The sequence below is a fragment of the Xiphophorus hellerii genome, chromosome 2 (genome assembly GCF_003331165.1).
Source record: "Xiphophorus hellerii strain 12219 chromosome 2, Xiphophorus_hellerii-4.1, whole genome shotgun sequence".
Lineage (NCBI taxonomy): Eukaryota > Metazoa > Chordata > Actinopteri > Cyprinodontiformes > Poeciliidae > Xiphophorus > Xiphophorus hellerii.
This window is the reverse complement of record NC_045673.1, coordinates 25462040-25486124: the sequence shown is the minus strand read 5'-3', so window position 1 is coordinate 25486124 and position 24085 is coordinate 25462040. Positions and strand designations below refer to the sequence as shown.

At 39.7% G+C, this 24085-nt stretch overlaps 1 protein-coding gene across 1 annotated transcript; it reads right to left on the bottom strand.

The window, feature by feature from the left end:
- Window positions 1-95: 95 nt before the first annotated feature.
- On the bottom strand, window positions 96-23500 carry si:dkey-82f1.1 (DENN domain-containing protein 2A). The gene is made up of 19 exons (XM_032590431.1): window positions 23391-23500; window positions 17127-18086; window positions 13904-14031; window positions 10494-10606; window positions 10213-10413; window positions 9872-9965; window positions 8812-8856; window positions 8423-8610; window positions 7822-7931; window positions 7211-7280; window positions 6883-6960; window positions 5133-5273; window positions 4867-5015; window positions 3216-3393; window positions 3068-3109; window positions 2830-2935; window positions 1821-2108; window positions 1400-1486; window positions 96-988 (listed from the first exon to the last, which is right to left on the bottom strand). Exons 1-19 carry the CDS (start codon window positions 23498-23500, stop codon window positions 957-959), a joined length of 3120 nt encoding a protein of 1039 aa, XP_032446322.1. The 3' UTR covers window positions 96-956.
- Between the last annotated feature and the right edge of the window lie 585 nt (window positions 23501-24085).

The following is a 24085-nucleotide window of genomic DNA, read 5'->3' as shown; positions in this document are numbered from 1 at the left end:
AAGGCATGCTACACATACTCGCCAAGGATGCAAAAGTATATGGCAGATAGCCAGCCTGAGTGGTTTGCTGTTTTTAAGAGATGAATAGTCATTTGTCAAACTTAAAATCACTTTATTTATTAAGTTTCATTGCTTTATGACTAAAACTTTAAGACATCTCTAGTTGTTTTATACAATAGTCACACTGTTTGATCTACAATATACATCATTGTTTAATTGTTGGCACATAAACTCCAGTAAAACGCCCCCAAAAATACATTTCACATTGTTTACCCTCTCACTCTTCGACCTTGGTGGATGTTATTATTCCAGGAAAGGTGAAATTCCTTAAAACAGTAACACATATTCCCACAGTGGTCTACAAAATGTCTGGACTGCAACTCTTTAGAAGTTTACAACCAACTGCAGGAGATTCATTTGCACTTATGCGAATACAAATTTTAAAATAAAAGATTAGATCTGTCTAGAAGTGACATAAATTATTTTAAAAGCCTCCTGTTGATGAAGAAGTTGTACTGTTATAGTCATAAAAAGCCTCTATAAAAAAAAAAAAGCAGGAATGTAAATTAATGTCTTGTACAACATTGGACTTTAGTGGCATTTCTCTTCACAGGGTTATGGCTGGTATTAGTCACCGAGAACACTGTTGCTAAAACATTTACAATGCAATGTGCTGTACAGTGATGCACTGCAGAGACAGAATTTAACCTGTAAAACATTGATCGTTTACCATTGATTATAAGACTACATATCGGTCTCCACAACACCAATGGGACGAGCTGTCGAAGCTGAGAACTGAACCCAACTGTCCTCCAGATTCTGTCATCTTCACAGATTATGAATCCAGTTCATTTCAGAGGGTCACGACTGAAAGACGCGTCCGCGTCCCCCCTGCGTGTCCAACGGGGGACGTCTTCTCCATCGTGCTTCCTCTGACGACCGCTTTGCTCAGTCTCTCATTTTTTGGACAGAAATTTCATTTTGTTCCCTGAAAAAAAAATAAGCAACAAATGCGTAACAGGAAGTGCAACAAAGATAAAATTTTTTAAGAGGAAAAACAAAATCATGCTACAACGGAGTATTAGAGTCAAACTAAGAAGAAGTAAATAAAAAAAACTGAAGAGAATAAAACCATAATACTATGAGAATATAGTCATAGCATTACAAGAACAAAATCATAATATTACGTGAATAGTCACAGTATTACAAGAATAAAGTAAAAATAGTGTAACACTTATACTATTTTGACTAAACTTACTAGAATAAAGCTGTAAAATTATTATTTTATTCTCATAATATAATGACTTTATTCTCAAAATGTATGTTTTAAAATGTTCTTACCATGACCCTAATACTCTCTCATATGCCGTCTTGCTAAGGTAATAAAAATAAATCTCACCTAGCCCCTTGAGAAACTTGTTTACCCCTCTTTGTTCGCTACCGGGTAGTGAATCCAGATACTCTTGTGCTCTCACCTCAAACAGACCTGGACACAAAATATTGCTTTACTCATTCAAAGTCAGATGTTTTGAAGAAATTAGTGTAAGCTTAAATAAAACATTCATGTTCCTTTAAATTTTTAACACGCTTCCTCAACATGTAAACCATTGTAACACTGGCTGATAGTTTAGGGTTGTTTTGCTTCTTAAAGTGCCTCTTAAGTATATTCCAGCATCTAAAAGCGTTCTGCATCCCATTGGGCTTTCACATAAAAGTATAATAAAACACACTGATGTTTTGTTGGTTGTATCATGAAACAAGACAGGATGAATACTTTTGCAAGGATGCGTTACCACCGCTACAAAGGACCAAATCTGTACCCTTGAGGCCCTGTCTGCGCAGCTCCCTCTCCTGGATGAAGCCGCTGAACATCTGGGTCTCCATGAACACTTCCAGAAACCGCCTCAAGCTCTTGGAAGTGACCGCCTTCCGGAAGGCCTCCCGCTGAAACGATGAGGCGGAGGGACAAGGCGGGACGGGCGACGCGGGCGAGGAAAGAGACTCGTCGTCCCGGTCCGATCCGCTCATGAAAAGGGAGTAGTGGCCCACCATCTCCACAAAGAAACGCACAAAGGCCTCTGAGACCACCGCACCGAGAGAGCTGGAGTCTGGAGGGGATTACACGTTTGGAAAACAAGCGCAGGCAGAAGATGTGAAATGATTTGAATCCTAATGGGTTTTATGCAATAATTCACAATCTCAATTCCTAAACAGGAAGTCAAAATGTATGACCAAATATATATAGAACCAATAAATAAAGTCTAAAGTCTGAGGGGCTGGTATTGCAGAAGGGTTTGACTCAAAAGCATCAATAAAGGCTCCACGTTAATGTGACCTTCATGATTGTATGTAGGCCTGTCACAATAAACAATAAATCAATTAATCCCATTATAAATGAAAAAAAAATTACAAAAAACTGTTTACAGAGACTTCATAATTTATTTTATTTGTTGTTTCTATTTTCTTCATTTATTTTGGATATTCCAAACGTTTTTTTCAGTTCCAGTGTTTAAATGTTCGTTAGAATGTAAAGTTTATTGATCTTTGAGAATGTGTTCTTGCATTTTCATGCCATTATTGCTATTGTGTTACTTGAAAATGGTCTGAAAACAACAATATTATTATTTATTGCAATAAGTCCTGGGACGAATTATCGTCCAGCAAAATTTGCTATCGTGACAGAGCTGTATGTAAACTTTTCCCAAGGATCTGTATTGGCGGAAAAAAAATATGTATGTATGGGAAAGGAAATAACCATTCCCTTTTCTCGTTGTGCTTCCTTTGCCTTAATAATGATTGATATACAGTCATATAAGTTTGTCCAGTCACCATTAGGTAGGTCTCCTTTCTCACAGGCCAAATCTCTTCTCTTTTCCAACACGTGCTCAAGAGCTGCCTGTAGCTTGTGAGGAAGAATTGAGTCCTCATCATCCAGCTGTAGGGAAACAAAACAGATTCATAGTCAACACGTTGCATTCACTTGAGCACTAGATATAGTTGCATCCCCAACACCTCCATGGACCAAAGCAGATTTTTGCAGCGCTCTCTTTGCCTCTGCGGTTGCTACCTGGCGTAGGAAGCGGCTGTTGCCGAGGTCGACCACCAGGACCTGAACAGAGGGAGAGTGGCGTCATTTTCCTGAGCTTTTGTTCAGCAGAAGAAATTCTTAGAGTCAAGGGCACCGCAACAACATCCAAAACAAAGTCGACTCTTACTTCTTCTATTGGCAGCTCTTTGAGTCGAGGTAGAGAGCTGGAGAGGAGGCCCACTATGAAGGGAGTCGGGGAGCAGACTATGTCCAACATGGACGGTGGCAGAACAGGAATGTATGTATGCTGCCAGGTGAAGGGGTAGAGCAAAGCCACCACTGCGTGACAACACTGAGACAAAGTGCTGTGGAAAGACACAAGGCGAGGCGTTAGTGGGCGTCACACTGCATGTGGAAGAACACTTATTTTGCAAAAACATAACCGAAAAATTCATTCAAAGTGCTGTTGCCCTTTAAATGAAAGGAAATTGTTTAGGATAGTAATTCAAATTCAACTTCAAAAATGCTTTATTAATCCCAAAAGGAAATGAAAGAACTTGGATTCTTCCAAGAAGTTGAAGATCATGATGGCGGTTAGCAGGAAAGACCTTCTGCAGCGGTATGCAAGAAGCCTCTGACTGAAGAACGTCACATGCCAAATTCCTTACTGAACCTTCAAGCTCTACATTTAAAATAGAATAAAATAAAAATGCAAATAAATATAAAAAAAATATTCAAATTTGAGAACTTCCTATGGCTAAGGAGTTTTGAATACACATTAGTAATATTGACTGACAGTGTGTGGTTAGCACTATTTATTGTTAATGTAAATTCAACACATATCAAGTGTCTTATCGAAAGCTCTTTGCTGCCATCTAGTGGCCACAGTTAAACAAAATTATGCACAACTTACCTAATTAGCATAATTTATTAAATTTCAAATTTTTTAATTGATTGCACGTACTAAATTCAAATCAAATCTACTTCATTTAGAATTTAAAAAATCTTTCTTTTTATATAACTAAATAACTTCAGTCAGGGTTCAGGCAGAAAAGAATTGGAAAAAAAAAAAAATCATCAAATGCCTTGAAAAAGCTAACATGACATTGGAGTGAATTTATGACAGTAACTAAACATATATCAGCACACTTATATTGTTTTGCGATATGCAACCTCACTGTCACCGTTATTGCCCAATAACACACAAGGCATTACTTTTGAGCTTTGTCAATCTCTATGTTCTTCTTACAGGTCCACTTTAATAAGTTTAACACAGCTGTAAAAATCCCTCACAGTTGTACTGTAAACATAAGAGTTTCCCTAGACAGTGACATACGGTGGTTCCTACATTTCTAGTTTGCACCACACGGTGGCGCCAGCCTCTTTCAAAAGCTTTTTCAAACAGTTAAGTGAAACATTATGAAGAAAAGCCTGTTAGTTAAAGCTAAATGTTGGACGTTGACATTGTCAATAGAACCAAACACACATGAGGTCAGAGCGGTCCATTTGCTGAGCTTTTGCTCCACGTCAGATAAAAGCCAGAGAGTCAGTTCTCATTGAATATTGTGTGTGTTAGGACGTTACAGCGCCCCCGTGGTAACTCTGAAGTTACACTTCAAAGCTGCCTATCTGGCACAAATGACAGATTTCCATTGAAGAACTGAATGTCGAACACAACAACATTCCTTCCTCTCGCACTCTGTTGGAATCCTCCCATCCTTCGACTGCTGGCCATCTTGAGGTCTCTCTTTCCTTATTTTTACATCATCAGGGAGCATTTAGCAGCTTGGCTATTCAATAGTGCCGATCCTCTGTCGGGTGCTTATGCAGGAACCAACCTAAGTTTGTCTGCGGTGAAAATGACCCTGCGCTCCAGCAGCAGAGAGGCAAAAACTCGGAGGAGCAGACGGAGACTCAACGAAGAGAAGAGACATTCGAAATCCACGTGTTCCAGACGGGAGTCAGACGGCCGGCACAGCTGTATCACCTGTGGGGAAGCAAGACTAATAAAATAAGCACATCCGATACGTAGATTTATTTAAAAGCCATTTACGTCACTTTCAATGGTTTGACCGTAAATTACTGGGGAAAAAAAAAAAAAGACCTCGGTCCCAGAGCCAGGCAAAAAGTTTTTAACAGTGATGGTCCTTCCTGGGGCAGGGAAGGGAGCTTCCATAATGCCTCTCATGAAAGGCTGCACAAGAGCAGGAGAGATGGCCCTCCTCTTTTCCACTTCATCCAGGATCTGGAAGAAAGAAAAAAGAAACACGCTGAACTGAACGCTAAATGCAGTACAAACACAGCTCACATGCAACACTGACATTGCAAAGGAACCTAAAACTAATTTTAAGAATTGGTTTGTTTGTTTGCAATAGACACATTAATTTCGTCAATATGGAAGCAAATGGTTTTCACCTATAACATGCCACAACGTGACATCGCACTCAATCTCGCTCGTGTGTTCATTGGTTCTCCGTTTACGTCATCCCAAAGGTTTTCTTTAGGATTTAGATCTGGTAGCTAATATATCCACAGAAGACGTTTCATTTTCTTTCTGGTTAACTATTTATTAACCAAAAACCCTGATATTTTAAGAAGTTCATGACCCAATACACAAAGTTCTGAGGATCAGTGGAAGAGAAACAGGCCCACAGCATCAAAGATCCTCTACCTCGCTTAAAACTGTGGGAATGAAGTTCCAAAAGTTCAATCTTAGTTCAATCAAGCTGAAAAGTTCAATCTTAGTAACACCTGACGAGAGAAATCAGTGAAAGAGTTTAACGAGGCCTACATGTTTAACTTTGTGATAGGAGGACAGGAAAAGTTTTTTTATTTATTTTTTCAGAATTCAAATCAAACCGTGCAGCTCAAGTACCGTATCTTGTGTGAAACTTCCTTTTCCTACAAGCAAACATCCAGAACACACAGGCTTATTAAGGCAGAAGGTGAGCAAATTGAAAAAACACCCGCAGAATTTCAAATCCTCTTATAATAAATTAACATTTTAAACGCCTGCAAGTCCATCTGCACTCACAGTTTAATCGAGTTGCGGTAAACCGACGCCCCCCTCCCCCCCCTCAGGCCCCTTTTTAATCTAAAATAACCACTTATATTTATCTTTACAAATTAAACCCCATCAACTGCATGGGGAGCACGTCTCTAAGGAAGCAGATAAATCCACAACTCATTACAGGGAACTTTTTCCACAGTAGCAACCAAGCCATCTGCATTTCATATGTGCTGCTGAACCGCAGCCAGAACTGCAAGGTTCAGAGAGAGACGAGTGGGTGAGGTTCAGTGGGCACCGGGGGTGGTGTGGTTTTAATAGGGTGTAGGTTCTGGATTAGCGTATGTGAGCTTTAATGGATGTGCCGTTTTAAGCCGTTGGATGCAGTTAGTAGGTCTGAACGTTCTCCAGCGCTTGTCAAATTAACTGGAACCCCTGGTGGAGATGTGTAAAGTAACCCTTAAAATTAATGAATCTTTTATTGCAGCACTATAATCTCACACTTAAAGTTTTGGAAAAATCCAAGTTTTATTAATGTGGGGGGGGAAAAATGCAGCTAAAATCGTTTTTAAGGCATACTGTAGTCTTAATTTGATTTAAGAGGCGAGGGACCTTTAACTGGAAAACCCCAACTTCCTGTTTTCCTTTGGCATAAACATAATGTGACAAAGTGGCCCATTCCTCAAAACGGTAAAGACAAGAGAACATGATTTTTTTTTTAAAAATAGTGTTCCAAACCTGCTAAGAAGAGAAAGTGAAAAGAGAAAATAACTTTGTGATTAAACTTCATCTTATCTACGGTCAATCTAACAATTAAAACGGTTAATCCCACTGAAAGCTTAACTACCTTAGAGAAAAGGTCGAAACAACCCAGGCGGCTGACGATACAGTAGACCTCTGGGAGCCTTCGGCCTTTTCCGCTGGGCTATGGACAGACGGTACAAAATAAAATCACCTGATTTTAGAGCAATTCTCAGCCCCACCAAAATAAAAACAGTTCAAGAATTACAACAATTATTCAAATCCATTAAGTTGTTTTTTTTTTTTTTCTTGGCTGAAGCAATAAAAATGTTTAATTGGTGCACCAGAAGCAATGGATTTTATATAGATAACTCCATAACATTGAAAAACAAAACAGAGTTAGACGACGCTACAGAGACTTTATTTAAGCGTACCAGTAAACGGCGACAGTAGCCAAACCGTCTGCTCCCATCTTCACCGGTCAGTACAAATGAGAACGTCTCACTGTGGATGTCAAAAAAAAAAAAAAAAAAGAGAGAACAAAGCAAAAAGATACAACCATGATCATTTGAAAAGCCCTCAGGAAAAATTTCCACAGTGCAAACACAAAAACTCCATCGACCGTCCTGACATGAAAAGGTCTCTGCCAGTTTGGAGCAAATTGCGTATGTTTGGTCGCCTGTCAGTTGTTTTGGAACAGGTGGTTATTATCCATTATCATAAAAAAACCAAAAAACACGTCATCGCTTCTCAGAGCGGAGGTATCGCGTTACACAGACCGTTTTAAACAGCGAACAGTGAGAGGTGATTCAGATGCAACACTCCAGGTGTTCGTATTTTCCTGTACCCTGTAGTTAAAGACAGATGGGTCACTTTGACAAGCTGCTCGGTCAGCTCTTTAGGCCCCTCACAGCCAGGTAGTCATTAGCCCTCAAAACAGCTGAGCCATTACCACTACAGTACACTAGGAAATTCCACAAAACACTATTGTGTTTTCTTTCTGATAATGCTGTTGCGGTGTGGCAGCACTCGGACTTGGACCGACCTGGGGAAGTTGTCGACCGGGGCCCAGTCTTTGGCGTCGGGGAAGCAGAACTGAGGGATGACCTTCAGCTGGTCCTCCGTCTCCCGCATGAACTTAAAACTCCTCTCAAGCTGAATGAAAGAGAAACAACAAGTCAAATCCATTACAAACAGTCTTTGCTGTATTTGTACAAGTGAAAAGCCTTGAATTATAATTCAGTCATGTCAATTCCATGTTAAGAAATTACTGCAACAAAATCACTAGTAGCACAGTTATTGGTCTCATTTTCTCTGGCTCTGTCCTTCTAAAAGTTTTTACAGGCCAGGTCTGGCAACCCCGATGACAATCCTCTGGGGTGCCACTGGGACTTATATTGTCCCTGATGGTGAAAATTAAGCTCCTGGTCCCCCCCCCCCCTTTCATTACAGATAAGACAGCATTGTTTGAACAATCAGAATGTTTACAGAAAAATGCTTGAATCACTTTTTCATCCCCAGAATTTGGTGTTCAGTCGGAGTTTTCTTAGAATTCCCCAATAAGATAACCAAGCTGAGAAAACAATAACAAAACAAGCAGACAAAGGGTCACCATAGTCTTCAGAAGCACTCCCATACTCCTTTACCTTTAGAGGAAACTGCTGCGTGACTTCTGGCAGGTACGGGACTCCAGCTTTGGTCTTGTGGAGTGCAACAACGATGAAATATTCAAACAGTTTTCTCTCTTGTAACTCCATTAAATCCCTCTCCAAGGTCCGGTACCGGCCCGTCTGCCTCAGCATGGACTGCAGTGACACCAGGCGCTGGCTGTGAGCTGAAGGTGGGCAAAACTGTTTAATTCACTGAAATACATCCTGCTAGTCAAAATAAGTCAAAAGCACACTGTCGTCCAGTGTTTTGGTGCTAAATATGCAAAGGGATGGCAAACAACTTTGAAATCAATCAATTCCATTTAAACCTCTGTTGTGTATATGAAGACTGGTTTTATACACAAAGCGTGCAGAGAAATTCTCACCTTTTAGTTTCTCTTCGCTGTCACTTTCTGACTCGCTGTTCTCATCTGTCACAGAATTAAAAGAAGAGACAAGAGGAGTAAAAAGACTGAAAATAGAAATCAAAGCATTTCAAGTGGTTCAGTTAAATGAGTAATGATATGATAGATTTTATTACAGACTCAGAGTCCAGATTACATAAAAAGGAAAACAAAGACAATAAAAAAACGACTCCAGCCCTAGACAAAGACAGTCGTCTTCTAAGTAGCTTAGCCTAAAAAAAATAGTTTGTCACAGAGAAAGAGACGGAGAGATCGAGATGTTTTGGATGACAAACTTTGACAAGACATTTTTAGATGAAAGTCTCACTAATGGAGACAAAATCAATTCTCTGTATTCTCTTTTAATTGATTCAGCAGCTGTGCATATTTCTGTAATTATTTTTGTTATTCTGGATGGTCAGGTTGGGTTTATGTCAATTTTCTAAGTCCATGTATCATTCTGTGTATTAGTATGACTTTATCTCGCATGGTAGTGTTTTTCTGATGTTGTTTGGGAATACTGCTGGTTTGGCAGTGGGATTTTAGGATTTTTATATTTAAAATGTTGCCTTTAGGCAACTAGAAATGCATAAAAAGAGGTAGAACGACTAAGACAAGCAACATTTAAGAAGAAGGTATATTCTAACTTTAAATACTTCATGTATACAAACTGTTTGGGTTTTTTTTGCACTGGAGCATAGCATACAACACAAATCTAAATGTAAACGTTCGTATGCAAGGACACAAGATAACATTATATCTTTCTACATCCCAATCAAAGTGGAACGGGGAAAAGAATAGAAACTTCACAGAGTAAGAATTGAAAATGCACTTCAATTAAGTTTTTTTTTACACAAAGTCCTTGGAAATGCTTTCTTTGGCAGAAAACTAAAAGCAATTCTTTGAGTTTTCACAAACTTCTAATAAAGCAAATGAATATAAAACATGCAACAAAGACCAACGAAAAAATAGCCTTGTTTGAATGATTGAAGAAGGGGGTATTTTTATACGGGTTTCCTCCGCACGGTATTCAAAGGCTCACCTCTTCCTGAGCTGGACTCTGTAGACTGAGACACCTTCTTTGTGTGTTTCTTGCCTCTCCGTGCCTCAAAGATGGCGTTGATCTTCAGCACCATCTGTAACAGACAAAGAAAAGTTCACCTTTAACTTTGTGGAAGATAACTCAGTTTCCATGCCAAATCATGTTAATAATGCATTACTGAAGGCTTCCCCAACAAGCCCAAAGAAAAAAACACAAAACAATCCTCCGGCAGGCTTGTTACTCATCCCCTGACAGAGGCATGAGTGGACCATCTCAAAACCATTGCTTGGCCATAAATCATAGGCCATAAGCTTTGAGAGGGGCCTGCCAGGCTTCCATACCTTTGGGATTTTCCTTCGTCTACGATTGTAAGGGTCTCCAGAGAGACACGGGGTGTCGTCAGGGCTGCTGGGTGTTGAGGGGGGGCTGATGCGAGAGGGAGAAGAGAGGCCAGTGTCTCTGCAGGTCTTGCGCAGCTCTGGGACTTTGAAGCTTCGTCTCTCTGAGTTTTGCCTGTAGAAGCCAGGCTTGGACGGTAGCTGCTGGGGTAAGAGACATAAACGTATTCTACTGCTTGAGTAATTCAGGTATTTGTAGAAATGCACTGAAGGCAATCAGATACCTTAGTTGGAGTGTCAGGGACAGGCGAAGAAGACACGGGTGAAACACATTTGCTTCCCACACAGCTTCGCTCCAACTCGATGTCTTCGTAAGGGTTCTCCTTGCATGGTGGATCTTCAGAACACAGATTTACTTCATTCAATGGTAGGAAATTATATCTGGGTTCCACAACAAGCTCAGAGCAGATGAGCACTCTTTATCAGCCGCGTTTGTACAGCCAGGTGATTCGTGCTCCAGCTGTCTCCAAAGAGACGATGCACTGACTCGTATGTTTCTGTGAAAAGACGTTTGAAGAGCTAATGCTAAATGTAGCTTCAAGTGCACCCCTGCAGATATGGAACAACAGAGTTTTGTAAATCGGCGACTCTTTGCTCTGCTCTATCAATCTATCCACCAGATGTGAGCGCAGGCAAATAAAGACAGCCACTCAGTCCAGCCCTAATCTCTCAAAAGAAAAAAAAAGTACAGTGCAGCGTTTTCCATATTGCTGGCTGATCTGACCAACACATAAATCTTTGAGATCCATTACAGTGTGCTGTAAAAGCATTCATACCCCTGGAAGTATCCCTTCATTTTGTTCATGACCTGCAATGGCAAAGTTAAATGTATTGTGTGCAACATACTCTTATAAGGTAATATAGATCGACGCAAATAAGTGATTAGTTGTAAAATGGAAGGAAAGATGAAACCGATAAAACCAGAAAAGAGTGGAGAGCCTTTGTATTCAGCCCCACTGAGTCAGTACTGTTCAGTTTAGACTTTGACTAGGCCACTCTTCTGACACTTGATTGATGTAACCCCTTTGTAGCTCTGGATATGTTCTTGTCCCACAGTCTCAAGTTTTCTTCAGGTCATCCACCTGAGCTGTGGATATCTGCAGCTCCTCCAGAGTTTAGGTGGACAGCCATGTCATGTTGGGGATGCAGTCTTGATTTCCTGATAATGATCTGAACTGCCAACTTGTAAAAACCAATGTTCTGTTCAACCACAGCAGTCTGTTGTGCTTGTGATGCAGAACAACAGGCAATATTGACCTCTAGCTGTGGATTTGTTCTTTTTGTTTCACTCAGACCATAATTATGTAATTTCTGGGTTAATAAATGTAGTTTAAAAAGGACAAAATTGAATTTCTTTGGTTTTATTTAGACTGAATACAATTCTCCTTCACACGTTTCTGATTTTCCTCGTCAAGAGTGTAAAAACCACTCAGCAATTTCCCTGCACTTGAAAAAGAGAAAAGTTATTGGTAACCCCTTATTTGACGGGTTGTGAATAAGACTGTCCTGACACCGTCATAAACATGACATAACACCTGTCATGAACTTGAGGTAGTCTTCATGGATATTTGACTGTTGTCATAAAGTGTCAGTCGGTAAATCATGACACTTTTAATACAAAGTTGACATTATTCATTAACCAAGAAATCATGAGATAAATTTGTCATAAAAGTCCATCCATCCATTTTCTAACACCCTTTTCCCTAGTGGGGTCAGGAGGTGTGGCTGTCTATCTCCAGCTACGTTCCGGGCGAGAGGCGGGGTCACCCTGGACAGGTCGCCAGTCTGTCGCAGGGCAACACAGAGACAAACAGAATAAACAACCATGCACACACACACTCACACCTAGGGAGAATTTAGAAAGACCAATTAACCTAAGTCATGTTTTTACTGTGGGAGGAAGCCGGAGTACCCGGAGAGAACCCACGCATGCACAGGGAGAACATGCAAACTCCATGCAGAAAGACCCTGGGCCGGGAATCGAACCCAGGACCTTCTTGCTACAAGGCCACTGTGCAGCCCTTGTTATAAAAGTATTATTGATTAAACTTTCAAAATTATGTAGCTTTATGTTATTAAAGCTAAAGTTTAATCATTAATACTTTTATAACTAATGTATGACAGATCATGATTTCTTGATTAATGTCAAGTTGTCATAACAAAGACATTTTGAATAATGTCAACTTTATATTAAAAGTGTCATAATTTACCAAATGACACTTTATGACAACAGTCATAAATATTCACGAAGACTTACTCATGTTCATGACAGGTGTTATGTCATGTTTATGATGGTATCAGGACAGTCTTATTCACAACCCGCCAAATAAAGTGTTACCAAGTTATTTTTAGAGGAATGAGAACATGGAACTCCCTTCCTTTATCTGTTTTAAATGCAACACATGCTAGAGCTTTTAAAAGAACCCTGTTTAATTATGTTATGTCAAAGTGTAATAACTATACATTTACAAATCAATATGCAATGTTGCTAATGTTTTGTAATAAATGTATTTTTATGATGTGGACCCAAGGGAAAGTAGCCATCGTCATGGCAATGGATAACGTGTATCCAAACAAACAACATTTTGTTGGATTACAATAAACACATTGAAGAGTGAGGTTGAGATGTGATAACATGAGACAGTTTAAGGAAATGTGCATGTATATGCAAGACACTGATCAGTTTAAACAGTTCAGATGAGAGAACAATTTAAAGCCTCTCGCCTGGACGTTTTCTGCTCTCGGTTTGAAGAAACTGACATGTCAAAGTTTAAAGTGCGTTTACAGGATACTCTGAGGGTGGAGAAAACCCAAATAACTTACTTAAATATTTAAATAACTTAAAATAACTGCTTAAACTTTCCATATCTCTGCCTTCTTGAGCTGCTTTTGGATAGACGGCCGAGTTGAGTTACCCAAGAGATGCTGGTTAGCCTCAACTTGACACTGTGCACGTTTTGAACAAACAATGCTGCAGATGATTCAAAATAGCTTGCAGCATAAATTTAACTAAAGTTGATTAATCATTGCCAGCAAACCAGCTCCTGTTGGACATTACTTACTCAGATGAAACCCAAAGTGAACAAATCGTGTTTAATCCAGGAATCCACACCGTCCAATCAAAGCAGACAATCTCAGATAACACTGATACTACTGTACGCTGAGAAGTTAAACAGGCTCTTGGTGGGGTTGCCACAATACTGAAGACGATAAGGAGGGAACATTGTAGTTTCTAATAAAGAAGAAATGACGTGCTTGTAAATTAAAATTGGAGCAGCAAATTAAACAGAGCTAAAGACAGTTAATCTTTCTCATCATGTCTGCTGCTGACCTGAAGTAGATTCAATACTTCAGGTCAGCAGCAGTACTGCACAAATACAATACTGCACAAATTTGACCTTGATTAAGATTACTTTGGATAAAATACTGCAGTGCATCTAAATACAAAAGAACGGATAAACAAAAGCCCACAATGTTGATGTTGTTTCAAATCTAAATTGATTCTTACGCTGCCTTGTTCGTATGGTAATACTTTGAAATCAGATGCTAAACAGCAGACGTTTCATATTTAACACTGTGCCAGATTTCACTAGGTTAACAGGGGGAAAAAATAGGTGTTATATCAATTATTTACCCATTATGTCTTCGTAGACATTCTCTTCTGATAAAGTGCATGTGAGGCCCAGTTTGGACTGAGCATACCAGTCCACCCGACTGCTTTCCGTAGACGACTGCAGAAGGTCCTCAAACTCATAGGACTTCCTGTTGGATAAAGAAGCACGAAGACTGTCATTTATTTTAAATGAACAACTCTCCAAACACCTCAGTGTGTCAAGTTCAGACTTTTTGAAAATACTGCCATTTGGTGGATTTCTGTCCATCTAGTGTAAATGCTAACGGATTGCGCTAATGACACTCTTTGAGGTGGAAGTAGTTGTACAGAGTTAAGGCTCAAAGTTGGCTACTTTCAGCGTCAGTCGGGTGTTCATACATCTTCTTTTCAAATGGCTTATTCCGCTTTTTGTGGTTGCCCTGACTTAATTTTCAATCTACTCCAAAATGTTGACCATTTACTCATTCATTTGAAGAGACTTCGAGCTTTCAACATATAGCAAACAGGCTAAACATATGGTAAGAAAGTTTTTGTTTTAGTTTTCAGCTTCTCATTGTTATCAAACATGCTGAATTTACAAATCTATTTTAGAAATCTCAGAGTTAGAGTAGGTTCCTATATTCTCGTGGGTCGAATGAGTGATGCAGTGATGATGTACGTCTTGTATGACCAGCCTGCTGCAGGATTTGAACAAAGAAATTATATGAATGCCATTTTTCCAACGTCTTAAAGATTTGACTAAGGAATATGAAAATGGCTAGAAAAATCAGACTGAGCATCTCTAGTACTTGCAAAAACTCAAATCTAATCATAATGAACGTCAAAACACATGTCAAAGTGTCGTGCAGTCCAAAATAATATGTGACAACCACAAACCATAATATATTTTCTTTGGATTTTATGGGGTAGAAAAACACAAAGAACATGATTATCAAAAAATTTTTTTTCAACAGTTAAAAATCTGAAAAGTGTGGTGTCATTTTCCCCTTTGCAGTTTTTTGAACAGCAAAAAAAAAAAGTGTAGCAGAAAACTACACACAGACCATTCCCACCTTTAAAAACGGTTTTGGTAGCATCATGTTGCAGAGATGCTGGTCTTCGACAGGGACTAGAAGCTGATCAGTTTTGTAACCTTTAGCATACAGCCAGAGAGGTACAACTGAATGGTTTAGATCAAAGCATATTTATGAATTCAAATGGACAAGTCACAATCTAATGGAGGATTTTCTGTAAGACTGGAAAATGTATGTTTTCTGTCCAGTCAGACTGAGCTTGAGCTATTTTGCAAAGAAGAGTTGTCAAAAAAAGAAAGGTCTGCCACCAGATGTGGAAAACTGGTAGGGACATACAGTACCAACAAAAAATTTCAGCTGCAATTGAAGTGGAAGGTAATTCTATAAATAATTTAATTAACTAAAAATTTTTGTGTATAACTGTGGTTTTAAAATGACAAAATATAAAATGAATACTTTTGCAACATAAGGTCCATTTCTCTGTGACTGAACACGTATTTTAATTTCAACCTTTGTTTAACTCTCTGTTTACCTCCTAGATCATTATTGGCTTTTGCCATCACATTAGGTTTTTAAACCTCTTGAACCAGAAACGGGTATTTTAACTTTCTCAAAGGCATACATCTTTGTACCCCTGTATCAGTGGACACTCATGAGGGAGACAGTCTGACCAAACAAAAGGTTTGACAAGGTTAAAGGTTTCCCTTAATTTACCTTTAGAAAAGTCAACCTCTGCAGAAAGGAGTTCTAGGAAGAAAGATGTCTGTAGCAACCAAATGAGTTGCACAACCATTTTCACCATGAAGGCTAAAATTTGAATGCAGTATTGTTTAAGTAATTCTGTCCTACTGAAAGTCCTCTAAAGATTATATGCGTTTGATGTCCTGGAAAGAGTGCATTCCTCAAATCCAAGAACTGAGCTCATTTTGAGGGATGATATTTGAAAACAGAATGCTGCAACATTTCAATTACAGTGAAGGTGACGGATTGAAATGTACCATGGATCTGGATGGATGGTGAATGGAACCATATAGAGCAGTGGTTCCCAAAGATTTTCCGGGCCCCCTATGGATTACAATAAAATCCCCCCCCCCAAAATTTTTTTTATAAATAAATCAACACACCGGCACACAAGTCGTTCAACCAGACATAAACCTATACACATATTTTGTTTTCAAACTCCACTGAAGTTTATTTCACACTTCAGGTTGCAACAAAACACACTACAAACCATCTTTACAGTGAAACCCTTTTGTGTAACTGTGTTTTGTTTTTTTTTTCATTCATCCATAGAGTTTCCCGCGCCCCCCTGCAATGGCACTGTACTTTGGGAACCACTGATATAGAGAGACCGATTAACCTAACAGTCATTGTTTTTTGGACTGTGGAAAGAAGCCAGAGTATCTGGAGAGAACAAACGCAAGCTCAGGGAGAACATGCAAACTTCATGCACATTCCAACCCAGGCTGCAAGGCAGCTACTTGCACCACTGGCTTTGGACATATAGACACAGAATATTTTTGCCTTTTTTTTCTTGGCAAGCTTTGTCAGTTTTGATGAAGAGTATCTGAACACAGACACTCAAAAGGATTAGGCCTGGATTTTGACAGGGACAATGATGGGTTTTAGCCACATAAGTTTAATTTCTTGCTCCTCTAACCAGAGCACCATCTAGAAGAAGGTTCCCTGTTTGCTGTACATGGCTTGTGGCAGAATGCGACTAGATCTGACTTCCTTTCTACAACGACTGTCTTCTTGTCACTCTTGTGAAAACCAGATCTTTGGAGTGCAACTGATTGTCCCAGCTGTGCCGTGGATCTCTGCAGCTGCTCCAGCGTTATCATGGACCTGTGGATGGTCATTTCATTGTAGGTTTGCAGTTGCATCAAACTCTCTCCATTTTTTGGATGGGAAATGATGTTTGATTTTTAGACTTCTGAAAGTTTTTTTGGTAACATTTTATTTGAAGGGGTGTTCATAAGACATGACATTGTCGTAAACATGACATAGCACCTGTCATGAACATGAAGGAGTCTTTATAAATATTTATGACAGTGTCATGTCAGTCTTATGTACACCCCTTCAAATAAAGTGTTACCGTTTTTTAATGGGTATATTGAGTGACTTTCAAGCTATGTTAGAATGTAAAGCACAATCTCACGTGGGCGTAATAAGGTCTAGATTGGATGTCTGCAGCTGGAGATAGTCTCTGGTTCTTTGCACAAGCTTACCTGTTATTGCTGTCCCGGGCTCTGTCAACCCAAGGTCTTCTGCAAACCCCTGGAGGAGGGCATGTGGGTAGAGGTGGGGGAGGAATAGTGGGCAGCGGAGGAAGGGTCCTCTTCGCCTTTCCAAAGCAAGGACTCGAACCCGTAGATTGTGTGTGATGCTGGAAAGTTCTTTGAGGTTTAGGTAAGGGGTTTATAGAAGGAGCACCGGGCTCACAGTATTCGTTCTCAGATTCCCCGTCCCTTCTCCTCTGCAACCCACTGGGTCGAGCCTTGTCAAAAGTCCCAAAAATAGGCTCATTGGCCTTCTTCTCTGCCATCTCCAACTCCTCCTTTGATGGGGGACAGAAGTAATTCCCTGGAAATGCCAGTGACGGCTTATGGGGAACTTCCTTCGTGGCTTTCTCCAGTTTTTTGACATGAGTCAAAACTGTTTTCTTGTCTTGGAGTTCAGTAGGCTTATTAGCAAAACACTTCTCAGCGTTTGCTGGGCCGTCTGGATATTTAGGGCTCAAATCCCCAAATTTTTTGAGATTTTCTTTCCCTGAGTCTTGCCTCTCCCAGCTAGCAAACCTCTTGCTGTCTGTCCGTTGGACGTCTGAAGCTTTGGATTCCTTTTTCCTCACAATGTCAGCTTCCTTCTGCGTTGTGCTAAGAAGACATGTTCCTGTAGCAGCCACATGGGAGGACTCCTTTTTGCCTTCCCACTGGGATATTTTATCACGGATGCTGGCAGTCCTGGCTCCCGCTGAGCTCTTGCTGTGGCTCAGTCCATTTTCCATGTTGGGGATTTGTGATTCCTTCGTGGTGGCGGCTCTCCTTTGAGTCAGCATGGTGTCAGGACCTAAGGTGTCACTGAGAGCGTGCCTCTCGTCTCTGTCCCCTGGTAACCCGCACACCTCTGAAGGCTGGGGCACCACAGATAATGGCGCCTCCCCAACCTTTAAGCCACAGCACTGGAGCCTTGAAAAAACATGAAAAGAAAATTGAATGCAGACTATGAAAAGCTTCAACAATTTGAATAGTAATCATTCTGTATGGAGATGCACCTAGAAATTAGTCGGTGTCCAGAATCAAACGTTTGTTGTTTTTTTTTAGCTCGATTGGCCCTGACTGGTGACCAGTAGTTCGCAAGCTCAAAGATAGAATCTAGTATATGAAAAAAATACCACTGTCATCACACACACACACACACACACGCACACCCACCCCCCCCCCCCACACACACACACACACACACAGAATAAAACACATACTGACCACCGGCCATACGGGAAACCTCCCAATGGCCAAGCTACCCCTCTATAAATGGCTGTACTGACAAATACTTGTACATACTGTTCATATTACCCTTTATCATTTTTCCTCTAATGTTTAGATATTTATACTTAATGTTGGGACTCCCTAAGTGCTTGAAGTCAAAGTCAAATTCCTTGTTTATGCACATAATCTTGGCCAATAAAGCTTTTTCTGGTTCTGTTTCGGATCACAGTAACTTGGTTTGAGGTTCAAATCATTTTCTTTAAGTTGCAGCACTCTGATTTTAAAGTTATCAGAGTATGCAACTCCTTATATTTTAGTCAAATTTTTCATGTGATTAGAAGATAAAAACATTTAAAGTTTTAGTACACTCAATATCTAAAAGTATCTTTCGGAGACAGACAATGTGGCGGTTACTGAATTTGGTCCAATGCTCCTGTCTCTGTCGGTCTGGGTACCAGGCCTGTCCCACTACACGTGCTGTCTGAGGCCTACTTTCTTCTTTCAACAAATGGTCTAATCCTTGTGTCTCTGCATGTGATTGGCCTCATAATCTGCCTTTTAAATTACAATGAATTCAATTAAATATTTGTCTTCCCCAAAGGGAGGCGTCTTCCCTCCTTTGCTACAGAGAGTTGTGTCTTGGCTCATTCGTGAATGGCATATAACTAATGTAAAAACTGAATGAAATGCAGTAAAGCTGGGCTGGAGGTTTTATATAGATGAACTACACCCACACTAGATGTGAAACATCAAACGTAGCCCGAATTTTCAGAATCGTTCTGAATCGTCTGAATGCTTAGGCTGCCGGACATTTCCGACAATAATTTGGAGAAGTACATTCTGTCGCCAGTGACTCACACAGCGTGGTTGGTTAAGAAGTGTGCCTGTGGCCTACAGAAAGGAAGATTTTGGCTGTTTTTGGTAGCAAGGTAAGAATTTTCCTTTAAAAGGCTTTTGTAGCATTATTAGTTTTTATTGAATCGTAGTTCAGAAGTGGAGGACACGCAGTAAATGGTCCGAGAATCAAACCTGGGACAGATGTTTCAAGCAGCTTTTCTTTGTCCCGTCTTTTTCAGCTAATTACATCTACTGGCTACTAGTTTTCAATTTGAAAAGCTGAAAGTCGTCTGTAAGCTACACTGCAGTGAGCCTCAATTCAACATGCACCCAGCCTGTCCTAAACAATAAAAAGGAAAGATACTATCTATATATATATATATATTTTTTTTTTTTTTAAATGTATGTGCATAGGGTAAGACATTATTTTGGAGAGGTTTAAGTTTTAAAAATAGAAGCCCAGCTCACATCACTTGTGATTGACCGGTAGAATAAGACTTTTCTCTTGAACTTCTTATGAAAACCAGACCGTATTCGGTTTTCGCCTCCTCTTCAGTCCAAGTTGCAATCATGCTCATCAAATGATGCTATTTTTCATATTTTTTACAACAGCTCAAAAAATGTGAAAAGATACACAGTGTCAAGAAAACTGGCATAAGGGTATGAGATCTTTCCGGGTATACGCAGAAAAAGGTACATAATAGCTTGAAAGAAATAAAGTAATCTTGTAAGTTTGATTAAAAGATAATTAAGTTGAATAAGACTGAATAACATGAATACAAGTAATCACTCAATAACTTTCTGTAAAGATCTGTAATGATTTGTTTCTGCAAAGAATCTCTGATTGATGATTTGTAATGATTTAAATATGTAATGATTATGTTAATGATTAACAACAAGGAAAAGATGTGATTTATTGTCAATGAATATGAAGTTATAATCGTCTGAAATCAATTTAACAACAAGTTGAATGTGGTTACTGAGTTTTAATAGATAAAGTGAGTTATAGAATATAGAAAAGACGAATGTGCAGTACAGCCCTGAAAACAGGAAATGTCGCAAGCAGTTCTGAACAGATGGCCAAGAAGCACAGGGAGAATGGAGAAGTACGGGAAATCCCACTGTGGTCAGCAAGCAGGTTGAGAAATGTGGGGACTTTTTCATGAGACACAGCAGCCGTGAAGAAAGTCACGTAGGCCAAACCTCCCCATACACATACATGGTGGAGAAATGTATAAATACGGGCTGCAAAGAGGAACCAGTCGTTCCCAGTCCGGCGGCGCAGAAGGAGAAACAACCCACAGAGGAGCAGATTAAGCTACGGACCGCACTTCAGAACCACGGGGAAGCTCGGACTTCACACCGCTAAGAAAGGACTGGGTCCCATCGCCCCATCTCTGGTTCTTTATTCGACCGCTGGTCTCGTCTCAACCCAGCATTTTCAAACTCTGCAACAAGACTTGGAGGAAGGACAAAGGTCCCTCAGGGATAAAGAACTGGGTTTTGCAAAAGGATTCAGACCCTTTCTGCTTGGCTTCCTTTCTGAGGAGGGTTTTTCCACACCAGGCAAAGACCTCAACCAAGGACGCAAGAAATTCCTGTTGCCAAAAGATCCACCATCTTCTGGGTATGAGTTGAATCTGCTCATTGAAATTCCATTTCAGAACTTGCGACTTAAAAGTTAGGGAAAGGAGATAGGGTAGTATGATTGTACATGTAAATCTTATTACACTGTTTTTGAACTATTTACAATTGATTATTGATTTGTATGTCGCATATCCCTGCTTAAGCTTGCTTAATAAATTTATACTATAAAATTCTAATGAGGTTGGTGGACATTGGAATTAATAGAGTCATTTAATTTTTGTCCAGTTCTTTTAATCAAGGTAAAACTAATGTACATAATTCCAGTAAATAGGAGGCTTCATAATTTCCTTTGGTGAGAGTAAATAATGACCCTGGGACTTACATCTAAGTCACTAAACATAATCTAGCCGGTTCCAAGTGCAAGTTATGATTTAGAAAGTGGGCTACCGTTAACAGAAGTGGTTATTGGAATTATGCAGCTGCGAGGGCTACTCAGCTGATTGTTTCTTAACTGTAAAGGGTCATAACTTCTGGATTGGAGGTAGTTAGAGCTAGACGAATCACTTTCGCCACCAGTTTAAATAGATTATCTCTTATAGAGTACTTCCAGGGTAATACCCAGGTCTCAGAGATTTTCCGGACCTGTTAGACGGAGAACTGGTCAGTAGACAGCCCTGTGAAGTTGTGAGGAGAGGGCGGGGCTGACTATTGCAGGATAACCTACACAGTGAAAACTGAATTTGAACCCAGCCACTAAATTCTGATCGGTACAGCTATAATTGGTTTTAGAGATTAGATTCAGCATGCAGAGTAAATCAAATACTCCTCACATGCCCTAAAAGAAATTATTAAAGACTTTCACAATTACAACAGCTTCACAGGGTAAATAAAACACTTATAAAAAGAGGCTGTTTCAGCTGCGAGTCAGTCCCGGAGCGTCACCGGGTTATGACAGTTTGAACTCCGGGTTTGAGGGTCAAAGTTTATGAGCTACACACACAGCTATTTATGGAGTGGAGACAAAGTATGCAAAAAAAAAAAGAAAAGAAAAGGTGGGGGTTGGGGAGCAGAGGCCCAAGTGTAGACATGCATCTCTCCTTTTCTTCTTCTCAACCCATAAAGCTCAGTTTTGGCTCAAAGCCTATCAAATGCTTCCCACCAACAAATGGAGGAAAGGCGGACTTGCTGATTGAGTTTTGATGACGTTGCTAAATTAGACATCCAACAGTTGTGTAATCTAGAGGAAATCTGAGGAGAGAGTTGAAGAGTTTGAGAACTCAAATTTCCTTGTTCTTTGCGAAGACAAAAGCTGCTGATGAGACATGACTAAAAAAGGAATTTAAATAACTTTCTTCTTTGCATTAGGGTTTTAAACTGTGGCCACATTCATTTTCCTCTTTCAAGATATGCTAGCAGCAGCAGGGAAGACAAAAAAAAAAACTAGGTCAAACAAAAAAGACAAGTAAAACAGGGGAAATGGGATAGAATGTGACAAAGGATTGCCCATACATTAAATGTTGTGTTAAAGACAGAATCAAATTGTATGGATTTTAAAAAATGTGTCCATGTCTAACAGGGCACCAAAGACAACAGATGTGGGCTTTGAAGGATGCAGTAAGGTAATGGTTCATTGAGACACAAAAACACTGCATAATGACTACAGCAAAAATTAAAGAGGGGACTTTATATAGGAGCGATAGAGGCACTGGACAGCATTAGCAGGAATTAACCAACAGTAGCCAACCAGCAGACTGATAATGCAGCCCTCGTCTCCTCTCCTGCTCTGCCTTTGTTTTACTGAAAACTTTAAGGAACAGGGACATTTACAGCTATCCTAAGATTAATTCAAAAGGTTAAAGATAGCTACGATAACCTTTAAGATCTTTGTTATTCCTGAAAAGCTGCGCTCTTGATTGGCTTCCTTAGTCTTTAAAGCTGCAATAGATAACTTTTATGAAAATATATTTATTACATATTTGTTAAAACTGTCACTATATCCTGAGAACATGAGACAGGTAATTTGTGAAAAAAATCAAATAAAATCAAGCTCCTCTGCCTCCTTATGGTCCTAAAGCCAGCTGCAGAAACACACCACTCGGTCAAAAACAACCAATCAGAGCAAGGGAGAGCAGCATGGACTAAAGTAGACTGACAGCCGGACCTTGCTGCTCGCTCTGATTGATTGTTTCTGATCGAGCGGTGTGGTTCTGCAGCTGGCTTTACGGCCATAAGGAGGCAGAGGAGTTTGATTTTGTGTGAACATAAAGTGTTATTTTTCTTCCATTTTTTTTTAATATAAAATAATTAACATAAATAATTGAATCTTGAAAGTATGACTGACTACAGATTTTACTCCCTCTTTCTGTATGGACAGCTAAAATTAGAAATGCTCATCAATCTCCCTCCACAAAACTTCATCCCAAAGTATCAGGGCACACTTCCTACCTACCACGAATGTTTCCTAGGGTCCTTTTTTTTGTTTGTTTGTTTTTTTTTTTTTTTACAGGGGCACATATTTTATTCTGATACATGTACTGGAATAAATGCTGTGAAAAGGTTCTCAGAATCTGAAGCACCTACCCGTTGACTGATTGGTAAATACAGTTGTCAGTGTTTGCACAGAGCAGCAGGGCCCTTCCGCCGGTCATGGTGCTAACAGCTGGCATCCTGAACACACAAAGACAGAACATGTCAGACGGTATCATGGAGCTGCATGAAGGGCAAAGTTCTTGAAAGAAACAACATGTAAATAGGGGACATTTGGTTCGTTGGAAACGCAGCATGAACCATTATTCAGCAGACAATGGCATGCTGTGCCTTACAAAAAGATGGAATCTTTTTATATTTTTCCTCATCACAAAGGCAAACTTTGTTGTAATCCGTTGCTTTTTCATGTGATAGACCAAAGCAAAGTAATTATGAAGTGGAAAGAACTTTTTTACAAGCATTTTACTATTTTGCTAATAAAAATCTGACTCTATTTACTAATTAGGTGACAATTGAAGGCAACTTGTTGTATTGGGTTTTATTTAAGGGAATCAAAATAACGGGAGCTGAATACAAATGCAGACTGCATTGTATCATTCTCCTTCCACTGACATAAAATTAAACTAAACAATAAAGTTTCTGGTTGTAATGTCACAGAATCAGGTGTGTTGGTATTTGGGTGATGCACTGTAATTATATGGAAATATAAAAACATGAATGAGAGGTAGGATTGGTGCCATTACCTTTATTGCCCATTGTGCTGCTGTTACCATGCCAGAGTTCTTAAA

Coding starts and splice junctions, on each gene's coding strand:
- si:dkey-82f1.1 (XM_032590431.1), bottom strand. CDS start 23,500: ATGTTCTGTCTTTGTGTGTTCAGGATGCCAGCTGTTAGCACCATGACC. Junction 8,857..9,871: donor AGAGTCCAGCTCAGGAAGAG/GTGAGCCTTTGA, acceptor ATTCTGTGACAG/ATGAGAACAGCGAGTCAGAA. Junction 2,109..2,829: donor GAAAGGAGACCTACCTAATG/GTGACTGGACAA, acceptor AATCCCCTCCAG/ACTCCAGCTCTCTCGGTGCG.